Genomic DNA, 16,643 nt, shown 5'->3' with positions numbered 1-16,643 from the left:
AAACTTAAGACATGAAACTATAAAGATTCTTGAAGAGAGTGCAAGGGAAACACTTGAAGAAATTGGCCTGGGAGAAAACTTTATGAGAAGGACTCCCCTCCCCAGGCAATTGAAGCAATACCAAAAATACATTACTGAGATCTGATCAAACTAAAAAGCTTCTGCACAGCCAAGAACACAGTAAGTAAAGCAAGTAGACAGCCCTCAGAATGGGAGAGGATATTTGCAGATTATGTTTCTGACAAAGGTCTGACAACCAGAATCCACAGAGAACTCAAACTTATTAATAAGACAAGAACAAGTAATCCCATTTCATTGTGGGCAAGAGACTTGAACAGAAGTTTCTCTGAAGAAGACAGGCACGGGGTCAATAGGCACATGAAAAAATGCTCATCATCTTTAATCATCAGAAAAATGCAAATCAAAAGCACTTTGAGGTATCATCTACCCCCAGTAAGAGTAGCCCACATAACAAAATCCCCAAACTACAGATGTTAGCATGGATGTGGATAAAAGGGAACACTTTTGCACTGCTGATGGGAATGCAAGCTAATACATTCCTTTCGGAAAGAAGTTTGGAGAACACTCAGGGATCTACAAATAGACTTGACATTTGATTCTGCAATTCCTCTACTAGGAGTATATCCAAAAGACCATAAATCACTTTGCAACAAAAATATTTGCACCAGATTATTCATTGCAGCTCAATTCATAATTTCCAAGTCATGGAAGAAGCCCAAGTGCCCATCGACCCATGAATGGATTAATAAATTGTGGTATAAGTACACCATGGAACACTATGCAGCCTTAAAGAAAGATGGAGACTTTACCTCTTTTATGTTTACATGGATGGAGCTGGAACATATTCTCCTTAGTAAAGTATCTCAAGAATGGAAGAAAAAGTATCCAATGTACTCAGCACTTTTATGAAACCAATTTATATTTACCTACACTTTCTTATGATAGATAGATCACAACTATAGCCCAGGATGAAGGAGAGAAATGGAGGGGGAAGGGAGAGGAGGGGGTTGGTTTGATAGAGGGAGGAGAAACGGTGGGACCTCACCTATGGAGCATATTGCAAGGGTACAAGTCAAATCTATCAAGTATAGAACATAAATGTCTTAACACAATAATCAAGTAAATGAGGCAAAAGCTATATTAATTAGTTTGATGTAAATATTCCAAATTGTATTTAAAAAAACACATTTTACCCCATATTTGCATAAACACATTCTTGATCTATGTGTATATGACTTAATAAAAGGGAAAAAAAGAAAGACATATCTTGAGACAAACAGAAATATAACATATCAAAACTTACGGCAGTACTAAGAGGGAATTTTATAGTGATAAATGTCTGCATTAAAAAAGAAGGTCTCAAATAACAAGCTCACATTACACTTCAAGAACTAGAAAAGGAACAACAAACTAAAGCCAAAACTAACAGAAGGAAGAAACTAATAAATATTAGAGCAGAAATAAGTAAGGGAGACTAGAAAATAGGAAAAAAAACAACAACAACAAAACAGAATTTTTATCAAAGATAAAATTAACACATCCTTAAGTAGACTAAGAAAAAAAAAGAGAAGACACAAATAAATAAAAATCAGAAATGGAAGAGGAAACATTATAACCAATGCCACAGAAATAAAGAAAAAAGTTCAAGACTATTATGAACAAATACATGTCAACAAATCAGACAGCCCATAAACCTACAACCTACCAAGAATGAATCAAGAAGAAATAGAAAGCCTGAACAGATCAATAATAAGAACATTTAATCAAAAATTTAAAACCTGCCAACAACAACAATAACAACAAAAATCAAATCAACAACTCAATGCCATTTACAATAGTTCCCCCCACACACACACACACAAAAAAATTCCAAGGAATATATTTAATCAAGGACATGAAAGGTCTCTTCAAGAACTATAACACACTGATGAAAGAAATTACAGATGACACAAATGGAAAAACATCCCATGCCCATGGATGAGAAGAATCAATATTGTTAAAATGTCCATACTGCCTGAAGTGATTTATAGTTCAATACAGTTCCCATCAAAATATCAACATCATTTTTCACAGAATTAGAAAAACAATATTACATTTCATATGGAATCAAAAAAGAGCCTGAATAACCAAAGCTATTCTAAGCAAAAAGAACAAAGTTGGAGGCATCACATTACCTAACTTCAAATTGTATTACAAGGCTATTAGTAACCAAAACAGAGTGGTACTGGTATAAAAGAAAGACATTAACCAGTGGGACAGAATAGAGAACCCACGAATAAAACCATATACCTGCAACCAACTGATTTTCAACAAAGCAGACAAAAACAGACATGAGGAAAGAACGGGAGTCAACAAACGGTGCCGGGAAAGCTGGAGAGCCACATGCAGAAAGAATGAAACTGGATCCCTGTCTCCCACCACTTGCAAAAATTAACTCAAATGGAGGAAAGATTTAATGTAAAACATGACACCACAAAAATGGCATGAGAAAACTTAGGAAAAACTTTTCTGCATATTGGCCAAGGCAAAGAATTTATGACTAAGACCCCAAAAGCAATATAGTAAAAACAAAAATAAATAAATGGAACTTATTAAAATAAAAAGTTTCTGCACAGCACAGGAAATAATCGACAGGCAACCTACAAAATGGGAGAAAATATTTGCAAACTATACATCTGACAAAGGACTAATATCCAGAATCTATAAGGACAAAAGACATGGACAAACGTTTTTCAAAAGAAAACACACATGTAGCCAACAAACATATGAAAAAGTGCCCAACACCACTAGTCATCAGGGAAATGCATATTAAAACCACAATGAGATAGCACTAAATTAAATAAATTAGTACCACTTAATATTAGCACTAATTAACAAATTAGTATTATTAATAAATTATAAGTTAGTACCACTTCTATGGAAAACAGTGTGGAACTTCCTTAATGAACGAAAGATAGACCTGCTGTTTGATCCGGCGATCCTACTACTGGGAATCTCTAGAGCAAAAGAAGTCATTTTAGCAAAGATACCTGCCCTGTTATATGTACTGCGGCACAACTCACAATTGCAAAGACATAGAATCAACCTAAATGCCCATCAATTGATGAACTGATAAAGAGAATGTGATACACACACACACACACACACACACACACTACTCAGCCATAAAGAAGGATGCAATAATGTCTTTGGCAGCAACTTGGCCTTCTTAGGGATGGAAAAACAAATACCGCGTATCCTCGCTCGTAAGTGGGAGCTAAACAATGAACACACAGGCCACACAGAGTATAAAGGACTTTGGAGACTCAGAGAGGGAGGAAGGGAGAGGTAAGGGAGCAAAAGTTACATACTGCACGGTAACAGGTACACAAAAAGCCTTGACTTCACCACTATACACGTCATCCATGCAACAAAAAACCACTTGTACTCCCTAAATCTATTGAAATAAAAAAAGAAACCAGTGAACTGGAGACAGTAAATGCAGGCAGCTAGAGCATCCTGTCTGAGGACGTAACACAGGATGACAAAGTGGAGGAAGGGCCAAGGACTTTCTCTTTATTCTAAAGCCACTGAGAGCCTTAATCGGGTTTGTGATGCTATCAAGATCATATTTTGAAAAAACATCCATTCTATTATGTGAAGAATAGGCAAGAAAAGAGGTGTGGGGGGCATGAGCAGATGTTAGACCAAAAATGTGAGGATACTAGACTATTCTATTAAAGAGACAGTGGTGGCTTACACTCAGGTGATATGGAAGGAAGGAAGCAGACTCAAACTATACATACATATTTTCAAAACATATCCTGAAGACCTTTTGGCTTTCGGCTTGGAGGAGGCCAAAGTACAACTTCCTTCGGTTATCCTGAATCCAGGTTCATCTGACCCCAGTCGCCTCCACCATGCCGCTAAGTTCAACCCCAACAAGATCAAAGTCGTGTACCTGAGATGCACCGGTGTTGAAGTCAGTGTCACGTCTGCCCTGGCCCCCAAGATCACCCCCTGGGTTTGTCTCCAAAAAAGGTTGGTGATGACATCGCCAAGGCAACAGGTGACTGGAAGAGTCTGAGGATTACAGTGAAACTGACCATCCAGAACAGACAGGCCCAGAGCGAAGTGGTGCCTTCTGCCTGTGCCCTCACCATCAAAGCCCTCAAGGAACCACCGAAGGACAGAAACAGAAAAACATTGAACACAATAGACATATCACTTTTGATGAGATTATCAACATTCCCAGAAGATGCAACACTGATCTTTAGCCAGAAAACTCTCCAGAACCATTAAAGAGATTCGGGAGACGGCTCAGTCGGTGGGCTGCAATGTCGATGGCCACCACCCTCCTAACATCATAGCTGACATCAACAGAGGTGCTGTGGAATGCCCAGCTAGTTAAAAGATATGAGGGAAGATGTTTTAATAAAAGATCATTTGACAACCCCCCCCCAATATATATATATATATTCTGAAGAGTCAGTGAGACAGGGTGGTTGAGTGTGCAGACTGAGAAGTGAGTCAAGGATGAACCAGCTTAAAAATTAAGTAGAGGAGAATGAACCCAGAGGGGGAAGGAAGGGACCAGGGGAGTGAGGAGAAAGGGAATAGTTTGTCAGGGGACCTAGAGAAAGGGAGGTCCGGAAATAAAAAGCTGCCTTGAGTGCTGCACATAAAAATGGTGTACTATCATTTGGAAGGGATTACTGGGGAAAAACTGTGCACTGGATTTAGAAACAGGGAGGGGGCCCCGGGGATCCCCAGACAGCATCTCACTCCCTGCAGCACACGTCCGTCCCCACCAGCTGCTGCTGCACACTGTTTCTCTTCCAACAGCCAGCTCCCTCCACAGGGACCTACCTGCCTCGGAGACCTTACGTGTGGCCTGCGATGCCTGCAAGTTCTAAGCTTATTGGCAAACTGCAAATACGTATCCATTCATCTGTTCATTCTATTAATAATGCTTTGCCACTGGAGGCAGGCATCATAAAGAAAAAATCATCCACAAAATATTAGGTAGAGCACAGTCTGCCCTTAAGTCTGTGATCAGTGGTATGAACAATTCAAGGCAAAACAAAACAAATGCTAGTGGTACACAAAGAAGCAGAAAGAGGCAATTCCAAGGCCAGAGACTACCCGTGTGTGAAGGAGTTCTAGCTCACTGCATGCCGGGGAGATAAGACCTGGGAGTCAGACTGACCGAAATCAGCAGAGCGGAGGGGAGGATGACCGGCAGGAGAAACTGAGCGTACTGTTCTCACCCGCTAGGCAGAAGAGCTGTGCACTGGACACAGACCAGCAGAAGGGTGCCTGTGAGGCCTTGCTCTGCCTAGGGCAGCCTTTGGGGAGGAAAGTCTCCACAAGTTCACTCCTGCCTGAGTTTCTTTTAGCCCCTGATATTCCAAATCCTTTAGAAAGCTTCCCATTTCTAGCTGCAGCTAGGGTTGGGGAGGTGGGGACCTATCCACTTGTGAAACCTCTTTGTCCAGTTGGGTGACTCCAATGTGAGCCTCCTCATGTGCCTTGCAGGGAGCAGGTGCACCCACTTCTCTGCCCGCTCCATGTCAGAACTTGCACTCCCTCTCCTCCACAGCAGGGGCCTCGCCTTCCTCTACCAGCGCTGCCTTCTGGCCCAGACTCTCCCGCCCACTTTCTGTTGCCGACATGCTTCTCTCCTGATACAGGATTAAGTGTGGTCGCTCCTTATTTGTGCTTTTTTCTCAAACACAGTCACTTACAAAGTGCAAGCCATCCCTTTGTTCCTTGACTTTGCAGCCATTTCCCAGCCCACCCAGAGTCAGCACTTGCACCGTGGTCTCAATAGAGAGAGTAAAGAGGCCACAGGAAAGGTTATTGTTTAAGGCGCATCGGGAGTAATACTTTTATTATTTTTATTATTTTATTATTAAAAAATACTTTTAATACATGAAACATGTTCACACATGCACATGTATGCACACACAGGTACATTCCAAGTTTTCTTTGATTTTCTCCCTGGATTTATTATTCAGCCTCCCTTGATGAACACAAAACTGTATTATAATTCACTATATTACTTAAGTGTCAATTTAAAATAACTTTTCTATCTTAGAAATGTTCAATGATTAACAACATACTGGGTCGAACACAATTCAGAGGTGGGAAGAAGGGTCTAGTGTCATGAAAGTTTAATTATAATCACATGCCACATAACGACCGTTTGGTTAATGACAGGAGTTGTAAGATGGTGGTCCCATAAGATTATAATAGAGCAGAAAATTTCCAATCACTTAGCATTCACTATACTATACCTCTTATTGTTTTAGAGAGCATTCCTTGTACTTACAGAAAAAATGTGAACTGTAAGCAGCCTCGGACAAGTCCTTCAGGAGGTATTCCAGATGCAGGCGTGGTTACCATAGATGACAGCTCCATGCACATGACTGCCAGGAAGAGCTTCCGGGGGACAAGATGTGAAGACAGAAGCAGGGATATGGACAGTCCCAACCCTATGTAGGCCTAGGGCAATGTTTGTATTTTGCTTTTAAACAAAAGTTTAAAAAGTAAAAAATAAAAAATTTTCTTAGAAAAAAGCTTCTAGAATAAGTATATGAAGGGTAATGTTTTTGTATAGCTGTACAATGATTGTTTATGCTAAGTGTTTTTTAAGAGTCAAAAAGTTAAAAAAAGGTTTATAAAAGTTACAGTAAGCTATGGTATAGTAAGCTTCAGTAAGTTTATTATTAAACAAATTTTATAAATTTAGAGCAGCCTAAGTGAACGATACTTAGAAAGGAAGTGGCAGTGCACAGTCATGTCCTAGGCAGGGGTCCTCAAACTACGGCCCGCGGGCCACATGAGACAGTGTGATTGTATTTGTTCCCATTTTGTTTTTTTACTTCAAAATAAGATATGTGCAGTGTGTGTAGGAATTTGTTCATAGTTTTTTTTTAAACTATAGTCCGGCCCTCCAACAGTCTGAGGGACAGTGAACGGGCCCCCTGTTTAAAAAGTTTGAGGACCCCTGATAGGCTTCTCATTCACTCACTGACTCACCCAGAGCAACCCCCGTCCTGCAAGCTCCACCATGCTAAGTGTCTACACAGGTGTACCATTTTTTACACTGTACTTTTACTACACTTTATGTTTAGATATTTTTTGATACCCAAATACTTACCATTGTGTCACAGCCGCCTAAGGTATTCAGTACAGTAACATGAGGTTTGTAGCCTGGCACTAATTTGCCACCCCACACAGGCTAGGTGTCTAACAGGCTATACCATCTAGGTTCCTGTAAGTAGACTCTATGATATCATACAAGAAAACTGCATTCAAAAGCATTTCTCAAAATATATCCCTGTTGTTATGAAGCCAGAAAAGTGGCCGACAAGGAGGAGTCTGAGAAGCTGGGCTGAAGGAGTGTTATGTATGGAACCTAAACTACCGAGTTCACACCTTCCGGCGATTCTCTAGTTAAGGTTTCTCTGTGACTGTTGAGGACACTTACCTCAGGAGACTTGAGGAAATAGTCACACGTAGGCAATAAGTGCTGGGATACTGGTAAAGGTTACTTTTTTTTTTTTAAATATGGAACGCTTCACGAATTTGCGTGTCATCCTTGCGCAGGGGCCCATGCTAATCTTCTCTGTATCATTCCAATTTTAGTATATGTGCTGCCAAAGCGAGCACTGGTAAAGGTTACTTTGACGACTGTTTTATTGATTCTTTTATTTTGTTAGAGTGAAAAATCACCTGTCTGCTATTTAAACGCTTTTCCTTACCCTGTTTCCCCGAAAATAAGACAGTGTCTTATTTTAAGGTGTGCTCCCAAAGATGCGCTAGGTCTTATTTTCAGGGGACGTCTTATCTTTCCTGTAAGTAGGTCTTATTTTTGGAGGATGTCTTATTTTCGGGGATACAGGGTAGGAAGCAACCTCGAAGAAGTCTTCATTCTATCAGGTAAGTTAAAATTTTCTAAGTGTACCTCCTTGTATCCCCATTGTAAAAACTGTCAGACTTGTAACTGAGGCAGAGCAGCTGTGGAGCGACTGCTCTCTCTGTGCTCCTTCTGAGTTGCTGGCCTTCTGATAATGAAGCTCACTGGACCTAACCCTTGTCCCTGCATTTGGCTGACAGTGACAGGCAGCCGGATCCTCTTTGTCTCGTAACAATTAAGCAACACACGGCTATATTGAGAATCACAAGGCCAGCATTTACCACTTTAATCTGACAGTAGCCCATCCAAAATTGGCTGCATTTTAGTGACCTTTCCTTTCCCCCAAGGTTCTGAAATGGCTGACCACCCTTCACCTTTTCAGAGCCCTATCACTCTTGTTGGACACCCTGGTTTATGAGGTGGGCTCTGGTCCCCTACCACTCCCCATGCTTTAGCTGTTCCTGATAAGAACTTGTTACCCTCCTAGACCAACAGTCACCATGCTGTAGGTCCCCAGAAGTCAGGACAACATATAGATGGGCTTTTAATCATCTGCCTAAGGCACCTCCACACTTCATAAAATATTTCACACAGACTTCAGAATCTTGGGCATCAGTCCACATTTTATTTTACAGTACATTCATAGAAGTTCCTGCATTTCCAAGGTAACCGGGTCACATTCAGGTTAGCACTGCTGGTAACAAAATCATACAACTACCCTGGCTTCAAAAACAAGATAGGGTGATGCACATTAATACTTCTTTCCCTTTAATACTGCAGAAGACAACACATCACAAAATCGCTAAAATCAGATGCCTTTACCATCCAGTATCAAAGCATAGTATTCATGTTAAAATTCATATGAGGAGAATGAAGAGTTTCAGAACTCTCTACAACTTCCCCCAATGTCATCCTTCTCTCCTAACTGCTGTTGGCACATTCAGCTTTAATGTCTCGTGAAGGGACAGAGGAAAGCAGGGGACATTTACCTCCAAAAGTCATGGTTTTTCAGGCTACTTCTGCAAAAATTACTTACAATTTTGTAATAAGAAGAGTTGACATATGAATAGGGATGGCAGCAGATGAAGCACCTGGCTCCCTACCACTCCTCCAGTCACTGAAGAGAAACTTAAGCTGTGAATTTCTGAATTTTCCATTTTGCAAAAATGAAAAGTTGTATTAATCCAATAATATGTGAAATTCTGAAGATATATTTTCATTTCGCTGAATAAAAACACTATGGTCTAGGTTCTGGATTTGGACCAGTTCAGAAAAACAATTCTACCCATCTGCAATATTTTCTGTAGGTTATCTTACATCATTACCCATCTAAGAGTGCAGCTGACCCAACCCTTGAAAAAGTTTTCTTCCTTAACATGGAGTCTGCACAACTCTTAAAAAATTTTAAGAAGTCAAACTGAGCTCTAATAAAGACTAGAAAAAACTTAGGTAGGAGACAATTAAAATAGGTGAGAAAGCAAGAAGTTAGCGATGTTTGGGTCTTTTTCCTAGATTAAAAAAAAAATCATTATAAAATACTTTGGACCCTGGTCCAACACAGCTGGAATGATAAGTTATTGAAAATGCAAGCCCCCATCCAGAAAGACGGTGTGCCTATGTAGTACCTTTCTCCTAGAAGTTCAATGTGCTTTAGGTATAATGATGAATTAATTGCATAATTAAGATGTGATTCAGAATATATTCAGACTTACTGTTAACTCCAGTGACTAAAGAGCCCCTGCCACTTGGTGCAAAGAAATTATTGGCAGGAACACTCGTAACATACAAGGTTATGAATGAAATTGATACGCATATTTCTTGACCCCAAAAGAAATATTATCCCTTCCAAGGTAAAAAAAATACAATGGAAGAAGGAGTAAGACACTTCTTAAGAAAGCCACAAAACATCTTATGGAAAACCAGAGCCAGTGCATGTTTCACAACCCCTGAAGCAAGCCCCCCAGCAGCAGGGTGAGCAAAGGGAGCAAGGACATTTTTGAAACCAGAGTGACTCACAGCTAACTGCCTAACAGTAAATTCACAGAGTAAAATGCAGAATACGTCAACATACAACCAAGGTTTATATTATATCTACAAATATGTTTTATGCTTTAAAAAAAATTGCAATGCACTCCAAAAAATTTTTTCTGATAATTCATGTACAACAGAAGGCACTGTTATCCGCATCAATCCTTCGATTCTGCATGGCAAAAACCTGAGACGGGCGAGTTGATCTGATCCTCTAAAACACCCTGGGCACTCAGCCTTTGGAGTATACAGTTTGTCCTTTTCAGCCCAATGACTCTGTTTTTCTCTCATTTCATACATTACAGTAGCTGTTTAAAACATCTAGATTTCAGGGGGAGAAAGGTCAAAGGGGAAAGGCAGGGTGGGGAAAAGTGCTGCCTAATGCCAGATGGGAGCTGGCACAGCAGGAAGACCCTGAAAAGCAGCCCTTTGTCTGCCCTCACCCCACACTCCCCTCGTGAAGTAAAATGCGGGATGACATCCCGTAGGCTGATGTCCCCTCCTTCAGTTGTTGCTGGGCACAGTCCCAAAGTTAAATGCAGAGAGGACGCCTTTGTTTTCAAATGTGAAGCCGCCCTGTTGTTCAATCTTCTTCTTTGCCTCTAGTATTTTCCAAAAGAAAGGGGTGGCAGGGAGAGAAAATAAAGAGTATTTAAGGTGACAAAGTTGGAGATAAGGTCAAAGGTACCAGACTCTTTATATACTTAGAATTGAAGATCTAAGTCCCAACAAAAGAACTGGAGTTCTCAACTTTAGATGGCTGGTACACGATGTTTCCACTAAAATATACAAAATCTTTTCCATTGGTAACCTAGGAGTGGCTACAATAATCAACGAAAGATAATTTCTCCAGTTTAAAAACTGAAAATCAACAAGAATCAGTAACACATAAAGCCCCTAAAATGGGAATGGAGAGCATTTCATTTCTAGGAATATAAGCTCTTTGCAAGAACGCATCCCTTGGTTCTTCTGTGGTTGAGAAGCTCAGGCGGGTGATCCAGCTAATTAAGTCTGGATTAATTAAGAAGGATCCCAACCCTTATTTTGTACCTTTCTTTCCTAAATAGGATAAGGATGCGAATGAGAGCACCACAAATAGACACATGTGAATGCACAGGATTTTGCAGAGCTAAGATACCATGAGTGATTAAAAAGAACAGTTAGGTTGGGCATAGAGCCTCATGCCTATAATCTCAGCACTCTGGGAGGCCAAGGAAAGAAGATCACTGGAGGCCAGGAGTTTGAGACCAGCCTGGGCAACATAGTGAGACCCCCATCTTTACAAATAATTTTAAAAATTAGCCAGGCATGGTTGGGTGTGTCTGTAGTTCCAGCTACTTGGGACACTGGGGCAGGGGGATCACTTGAGCCCAGGAGCTCAAGGCTGCAGTGAGCTATGATCACACCACTACACTCAAACCTAGGTCTTAAGAAAAAAAAAAAAGAATAACCATACAAGTCCTTATTCTCCAACAATTTTAAAAGCAGTATTTAGAGGTCACTCATCAAGAATGACTATTGGCACTGATTCATGCATCCCATCGGGAGGTGAATTCAGCTGACCTGCCACCGTCCTCCGGTGCTCTGCCAGCGAGTACACCTCCTGCAGTGCCCTCCTCTGGTCCTCACTGAGCGGTGCCATCAGCAGCTGGTACCAGGCAGCATCCCGACTCTGTACAGCTATTATGTTTGGGGGGATAAAAAGGAGGGGAAGAAAAGATAGGAGAATACAGTGACTATTATTTAATTATTATTACATTAATAATTATTAATATTATATATTATTTTATATTTCAGAGAACTAGGAACATGAACAAAATTACCTCAGAGAATAGGCTCAGCGCCAGCCACATACACCAAGGCTGGCGGGTTGGAGCCCGGCCCAGGCCAACTAAACAACAATAACAACTGCAACAAAAAATAGCCAGGGGTTGTGGTGGGCACCTGTAGTCCCAGCTACTCGGGAGGCTGAGGCAAGAGAATCGCCTAAGCCCAAAAGGTGAGGTTGCTGTGATCTGTGACACCACGGCACTCTACCAAGGGTGACATAGTGAGACTCTGTCTCAAAAAAAGAAAGAAAAAGAAACAAGAGTCCAATTCCAACAAATGCAGTTAATGAAATTTATTTCAACAAGGGATTACAGTGCAACCTCCATAGAGGACCACCTCCCTACACTGACCAACTCCTTAAGCTGACCTAATTTCATAGACATGTGCACCACAGGTACTGACGCCTACTTTCTCATGTTCACCACCTTCGTAGCTGACCAGTTTGATACAGTCCCTTAGTGTATTGCTGAGCACCCAGTTCGTACCCAATACATGGGGTGTCAAGGGAAGGTCAGGGCCCAGAGTATCTCTACTTTGCCTAGTTCTCTGCCTCCTCCACTGACTTCTCTCTACAGATGTTCCCTAAAATCTGAATCTTGGTAAACATGTATATTCACTAGTAACCATTTTCCTCTGGAATTTTCATACCACCTGCAGCTTCAGTATTGCTCCTACATCAAAGACTCAAATCTGTAAATTTATGTAAAACCTTCCCCTAAACCTCAAACAGCATGGCTAAAACATTTTTCACCCAAACTCTCTTCACCTCATGTCCCTCACTAGGTCTATTAGCCCTCCGCTCAACCACTATAAATCCTTAACATCTTTATTTATTTATTTATTTTGAGACTGTCTCACTCTGTTGCCCAGGCTAGAGTGTCATGGCGTCAGCCTAGCTCACAGCAACCTCAAACTCCTCGGCTCAAGTGGTCTTCCTCCCTCAGCCTCCTGATGCTGGGACTTACAGGCATTTGCCATGATGCTCAGCTAATTTTTCTATTTTTAATAGAGATGGGGGGGGGTGTCTTGCTCTTGCTCAGGCTGGTCTCCAACTTATGAGCTCAAACAATTCTCCCGTCTCGCCTCCCAGAGTGCTGGAATTACGTGTGTGAACCACTGCATCCAGCCACTCCTAAACATCTTTAACCATGCCCTCTCCACATCCAAACTTCTGCTTTTTTTTTTTTTTTTTTTTCCTTTTTGAGGCAGGGTCTCTGTTGCCCAGGTCCAATCATAGCTCACTGCAACCTCAAACTCCCAGGCTCAAGCAATCCTCCCACTTCAGCTCCCAAGTACCTGGGGCTCCAGGTACATGCTACCATGCCTGACTAATTTTTAATTTTTTTTTTTTTTTTTTGTGGTTTTTGGCCGGGGCTGGATTTGAACCCGCCACCTCCGGCATATGGGACCGGCGCCCTACTCACTGAGCCACAGGCGCCGCCCAATTTTTAAATTTTTTTGTTGAGACAAGGTCTTGCCATGTTACTCAGGCTGGCCTTGAACTCCCAGCCTCAAACAATCTTCCTGCCTCCGCCTCCCAAAGTTCTGGGATTACAGACCTAAATCTGTTTCTTTCTGAATGTCTTTTGCCTATATGCTTCTTTCTATGAAATGCTGGCCTCCCATTCCAGGTCCCTAATACTCCTAAGTTAATAAAAAGAATCATCTCATGCTTGGTTCCTGCATCCAGCCCTCTTCGGCTCTTTCTGCACATCGTCCATCACCTGGTAACTCCCCTCGTCTTCAACCACCTCATCTCCAACCTTCTCACAGAACTTTCAACACTACTCCAGTGGAGATGGGAAAAAGACTATCTCAATTGTTTTTGTTTTTTTTTTTATTAAATCATAGCTGTGTACATTAATGCAATCATGGGGTACAACGTGGTAGTTTTATACATAATTTGAAATGTTTTCATCAAACTGGTTAACATAGCCTTCATGGCATTTTCTTAGTTAATGTGTTAAGACATTTATATTCTAGCAAAGAGACAACCTACACAATGGGAAAGGATATCTGCATAGTTTGAATCAGACAAAAGCTTGATAACTAGGATCTATAGAGAACTCAAATTAATCCACATGAAAAAAGCCAACAATTGGGTGGCGCCTGTGGCTCAAGGAGTAGGGCGCCGGTCCCATATGCCGGGGGTGGCAGGTTCAAACCCAGCCCCGGCCAAAAACCACAAAAAAAAAAAGAAAAAAGCCAACAATCCCATATATCAATGGGCAAGAGACATGAATAGAACCTTCTCTAAAGAAGACAGACAAATGGCTAACAAACATATGAAAAAATGTTCATCATTTCTATCTATTAGAGAAATGCAAATCAAAACCACCCTGAGATACCATCTAACCCCAGTGAGAAGGGCCCACATCACAAAATCTCAAAACTGCAGAAGCTGGCGTGGATGTGGAGAGAAGGGAACACTTTTACTGCTGGTGGGACTGCAAGCTAGTACGACCTTTCTGGAAGGAAGTATGGAGAAACCTCAAAGCACTCAAGCTAGACCTCCCATTTGATCCTGCAATCCCATTACTGGGCATCTACCCAGAAGGAAAAAAATCCTTTTATCATAAGGACACTTGTACTAGACTGTTTATTGCAGCTCAATTTACAAACGCCAAAATGTGGAAACAGCCTAAATGCCCACCAACCCAGGAATGGATTAACAAGCTGTGGTATATGTATACCATGGTATACTATTCAGCTATTAAAAAAAATGGAGACTTTACATCCTTCGTATTAACCTGGATGGACGTGGAAGACATTATTCTTAGTAAAGCATCACAAGAATGGAGAAGCATGAATCCTATGTACTCAATTTTGATATGAGGACAATTAATGACAATTAAGGTCATGGGGGGGACGAAAAGCAGAGAGAGGGAAGGGGGGAGAGGGTGGGGCCTTGCTGTGTGCCACACCTTCTGGGGGCAAGACATGATTGCAAGAGGGACTTTACCTAACAAATGCAATCAGTGTAACCTGGCTTATTGTACCCTCAATGAATCCCCAACAATAAAAAAAAAAAAAAATGGGGGGGAAAGAAAAAAGATTTATATTCTACACCTAGTAAATTTCACATATACGCTTGTAAGATGCACCATAGGTGTGGTCCCACCAGTTTAGAAATCAGGATTGCTGCAATCCAGCCCAACCTGACCCCTTCTCAGAGACTTTAAGCAATGGTCCTTACATATTGGTCCCAAGCTGATTGCCTAATGTTGACTTGAGCATTTTAAAATACATTTCCTGAGATCCCACCCAGAAACTAAAAGTTTCCTGGGTGATTGTGACACGCACACACACGTCCAGGAGCAACTGCCTTAGAGCACACCCTCCACATGCTTCTATTTTCTCCAGACTTTACAGGACCATTCCCTATGCTCTTTGCCTCTGATTCCTATTGAATTTAAATAAAAACAGAAGGATGTATTTTTCATCATCAATGGTATTTGTGGTATTGTGTAAATAATACCTATAATGTACTGGTACTGCCTTGTTAATATAGCTTACGCAAGGATGTTTACTTTAATGTTGCTTATAGTCTCAAAAAGTTGAAATAATTGTAAAGATCCAACAGCTGAAATAAGTTAAATTATGATACTACTATAGAAATATTACCTAACCATAAAACAAATGATTTATATTGATAGGATTCTGAATAATTTCTTTGCTTAATAATTTCCTAAATATACGAAGGAGGTGAAGGACCTCTATAAAGAAAACTATGAACTCCTCAGAAAGGAAATAGCAGAGGATATTAACAAATGGAAGAACATACCATGCTCATGGATGGGAAGAATCAACATTGTTAAAATGTCTATACTTCCCAAAGCAATCTACCTATTCAATGCCATTCCTATCAAAATACCAACATTGTACTTTCAAGATTTGGAAAAAATGATTCTGCGTTTTGTATGGAACCAGAAAAAACTCCGTATAGCTAAGGCAGTTCTTAGTAATAAAAATAAAGCTGGGGGCATCAGCATACCAGATTTTAGTCTGTACTACAAAGCCATAGTGGTCAAGACAGCATGGTACTGGCACAAAAACAGAGACATAGACACTTGGAATCGAATTGAAAACCAAGAAATGAAACTAACATCTTACAACCACCTAATCTTCGATAAACCAAACAAGATCATACCTTGGGGGAAAGACTCCCTATTCAATAAATGGTGTTGGGAGAACTGGATGTCTACATGTAAAAGACTGAGACTGGACCCACACCTTTCCCCACTCACAAAAATTGATTCAAGATGGATAAAGGACTTAAATTTAAGGCACGAAACAATAAAAATCCTCAAAGAAAGCATAGGAAAAACACTGGAAGATATTGGCCTGGGGGAAGACTTCATGAAGAAGACTGCCATGGCAATTGCAACAACAACAAAAATAAACAAATGGGACTTCATTAAACTGAAAAGCTTCTGTACAGCTAAGGAGACAATAACCAAAGCAAAGAGACAACCTACATAATGGGAAAGGATATCTGCATAGTTTGAATCAGACAAAAGCTTGATAACTAGGATCTATAGAGAACTCAAATTAATCCACATGAAAAAAGCCAACAATCCCATATATCAATGGGCAAGAGACATGAATAGAACTTTCTCTAAAGATGACAGACGAATGGCTAATAAACACATGAAAAAATGTTCATCATCCCTATCTATTAGAGAAATGCAAATCAAAACCACCCTGAGATACCATCTAACCCCAGTGAGAAGGGCCCACATCACAAAATCTCAAAACTGCAGATGCTGGCGTGGATGTGGAGAGAAGGGAACACTTTTACACTGCTGGTGGGACTGCAAGCTAGTACAACCTTTCTGGAAGGAAGTATGGAAAAACCTCA

General features: G+C 40.8%; 1 protein-coding gene and 1 non-coding gene across 3 annotated transcripts in view; both read right to left on the bottom strand.

Moving 5' to 3' along the window:
* Positions 1-7,569: 7,569 nt before the first annotated feature.
* LOC128562861 (U6 spliceosomal RNA) lies at positions 7,570-7,677 on the bottom strand. Its single transcript, XR_008373561.1, has one exon. It is a non-coding gene; the product is annotated as a U6 spliceosomal RNA (small nuclear RNA).
* Positions 7,678-8,522: 845 nt separating this feature from the next.
* The window catches only part of IPO8 (importin 8), an 88,541-nt gene continuing 80,420 nt past the window's right edge, over positions 8,523-16,643 (bottom strand). For both annotated transcript variants that reach the window (XM_053556274.1, XM_053556275.1), the window contains 2 exons: positions 11,516-11,632; positions 8,523-10,554 (listed from right to left, as the gene is read on the bottom strand). In XM_053556274.1, the coding sequence (XP_053412249.1) occupies positions 10,457-10,554; positions 11,516-11,632 (215 nt within the window). In that variant the 3' untranslated portion in view covers positions 8,523-10,456. The remainder of the gene's footprint in view (positions 10,555-11,515; positions 11,633-16,643) is intronic.

This window comes from Nycticebus coucang, chromosome 12, assembly GCF_027406575.1.
Source record: "Nycticebus coucang isolate mNycCou1 chromosome 12, mNycCou1.pri, whole genome shotgun sequence".
In the NCBI taxonomy this organism is placed as follows: Eukaryota; Metazoa; Chordata; class Mammalia; order Primates; family Lorisidae; genus Nycticebus; species Nycticebus coucang.
Note: the sequence above shows the minus strand (reverse complement) of the source record. Positions and strands in the feature narration are given on the sequence as shown.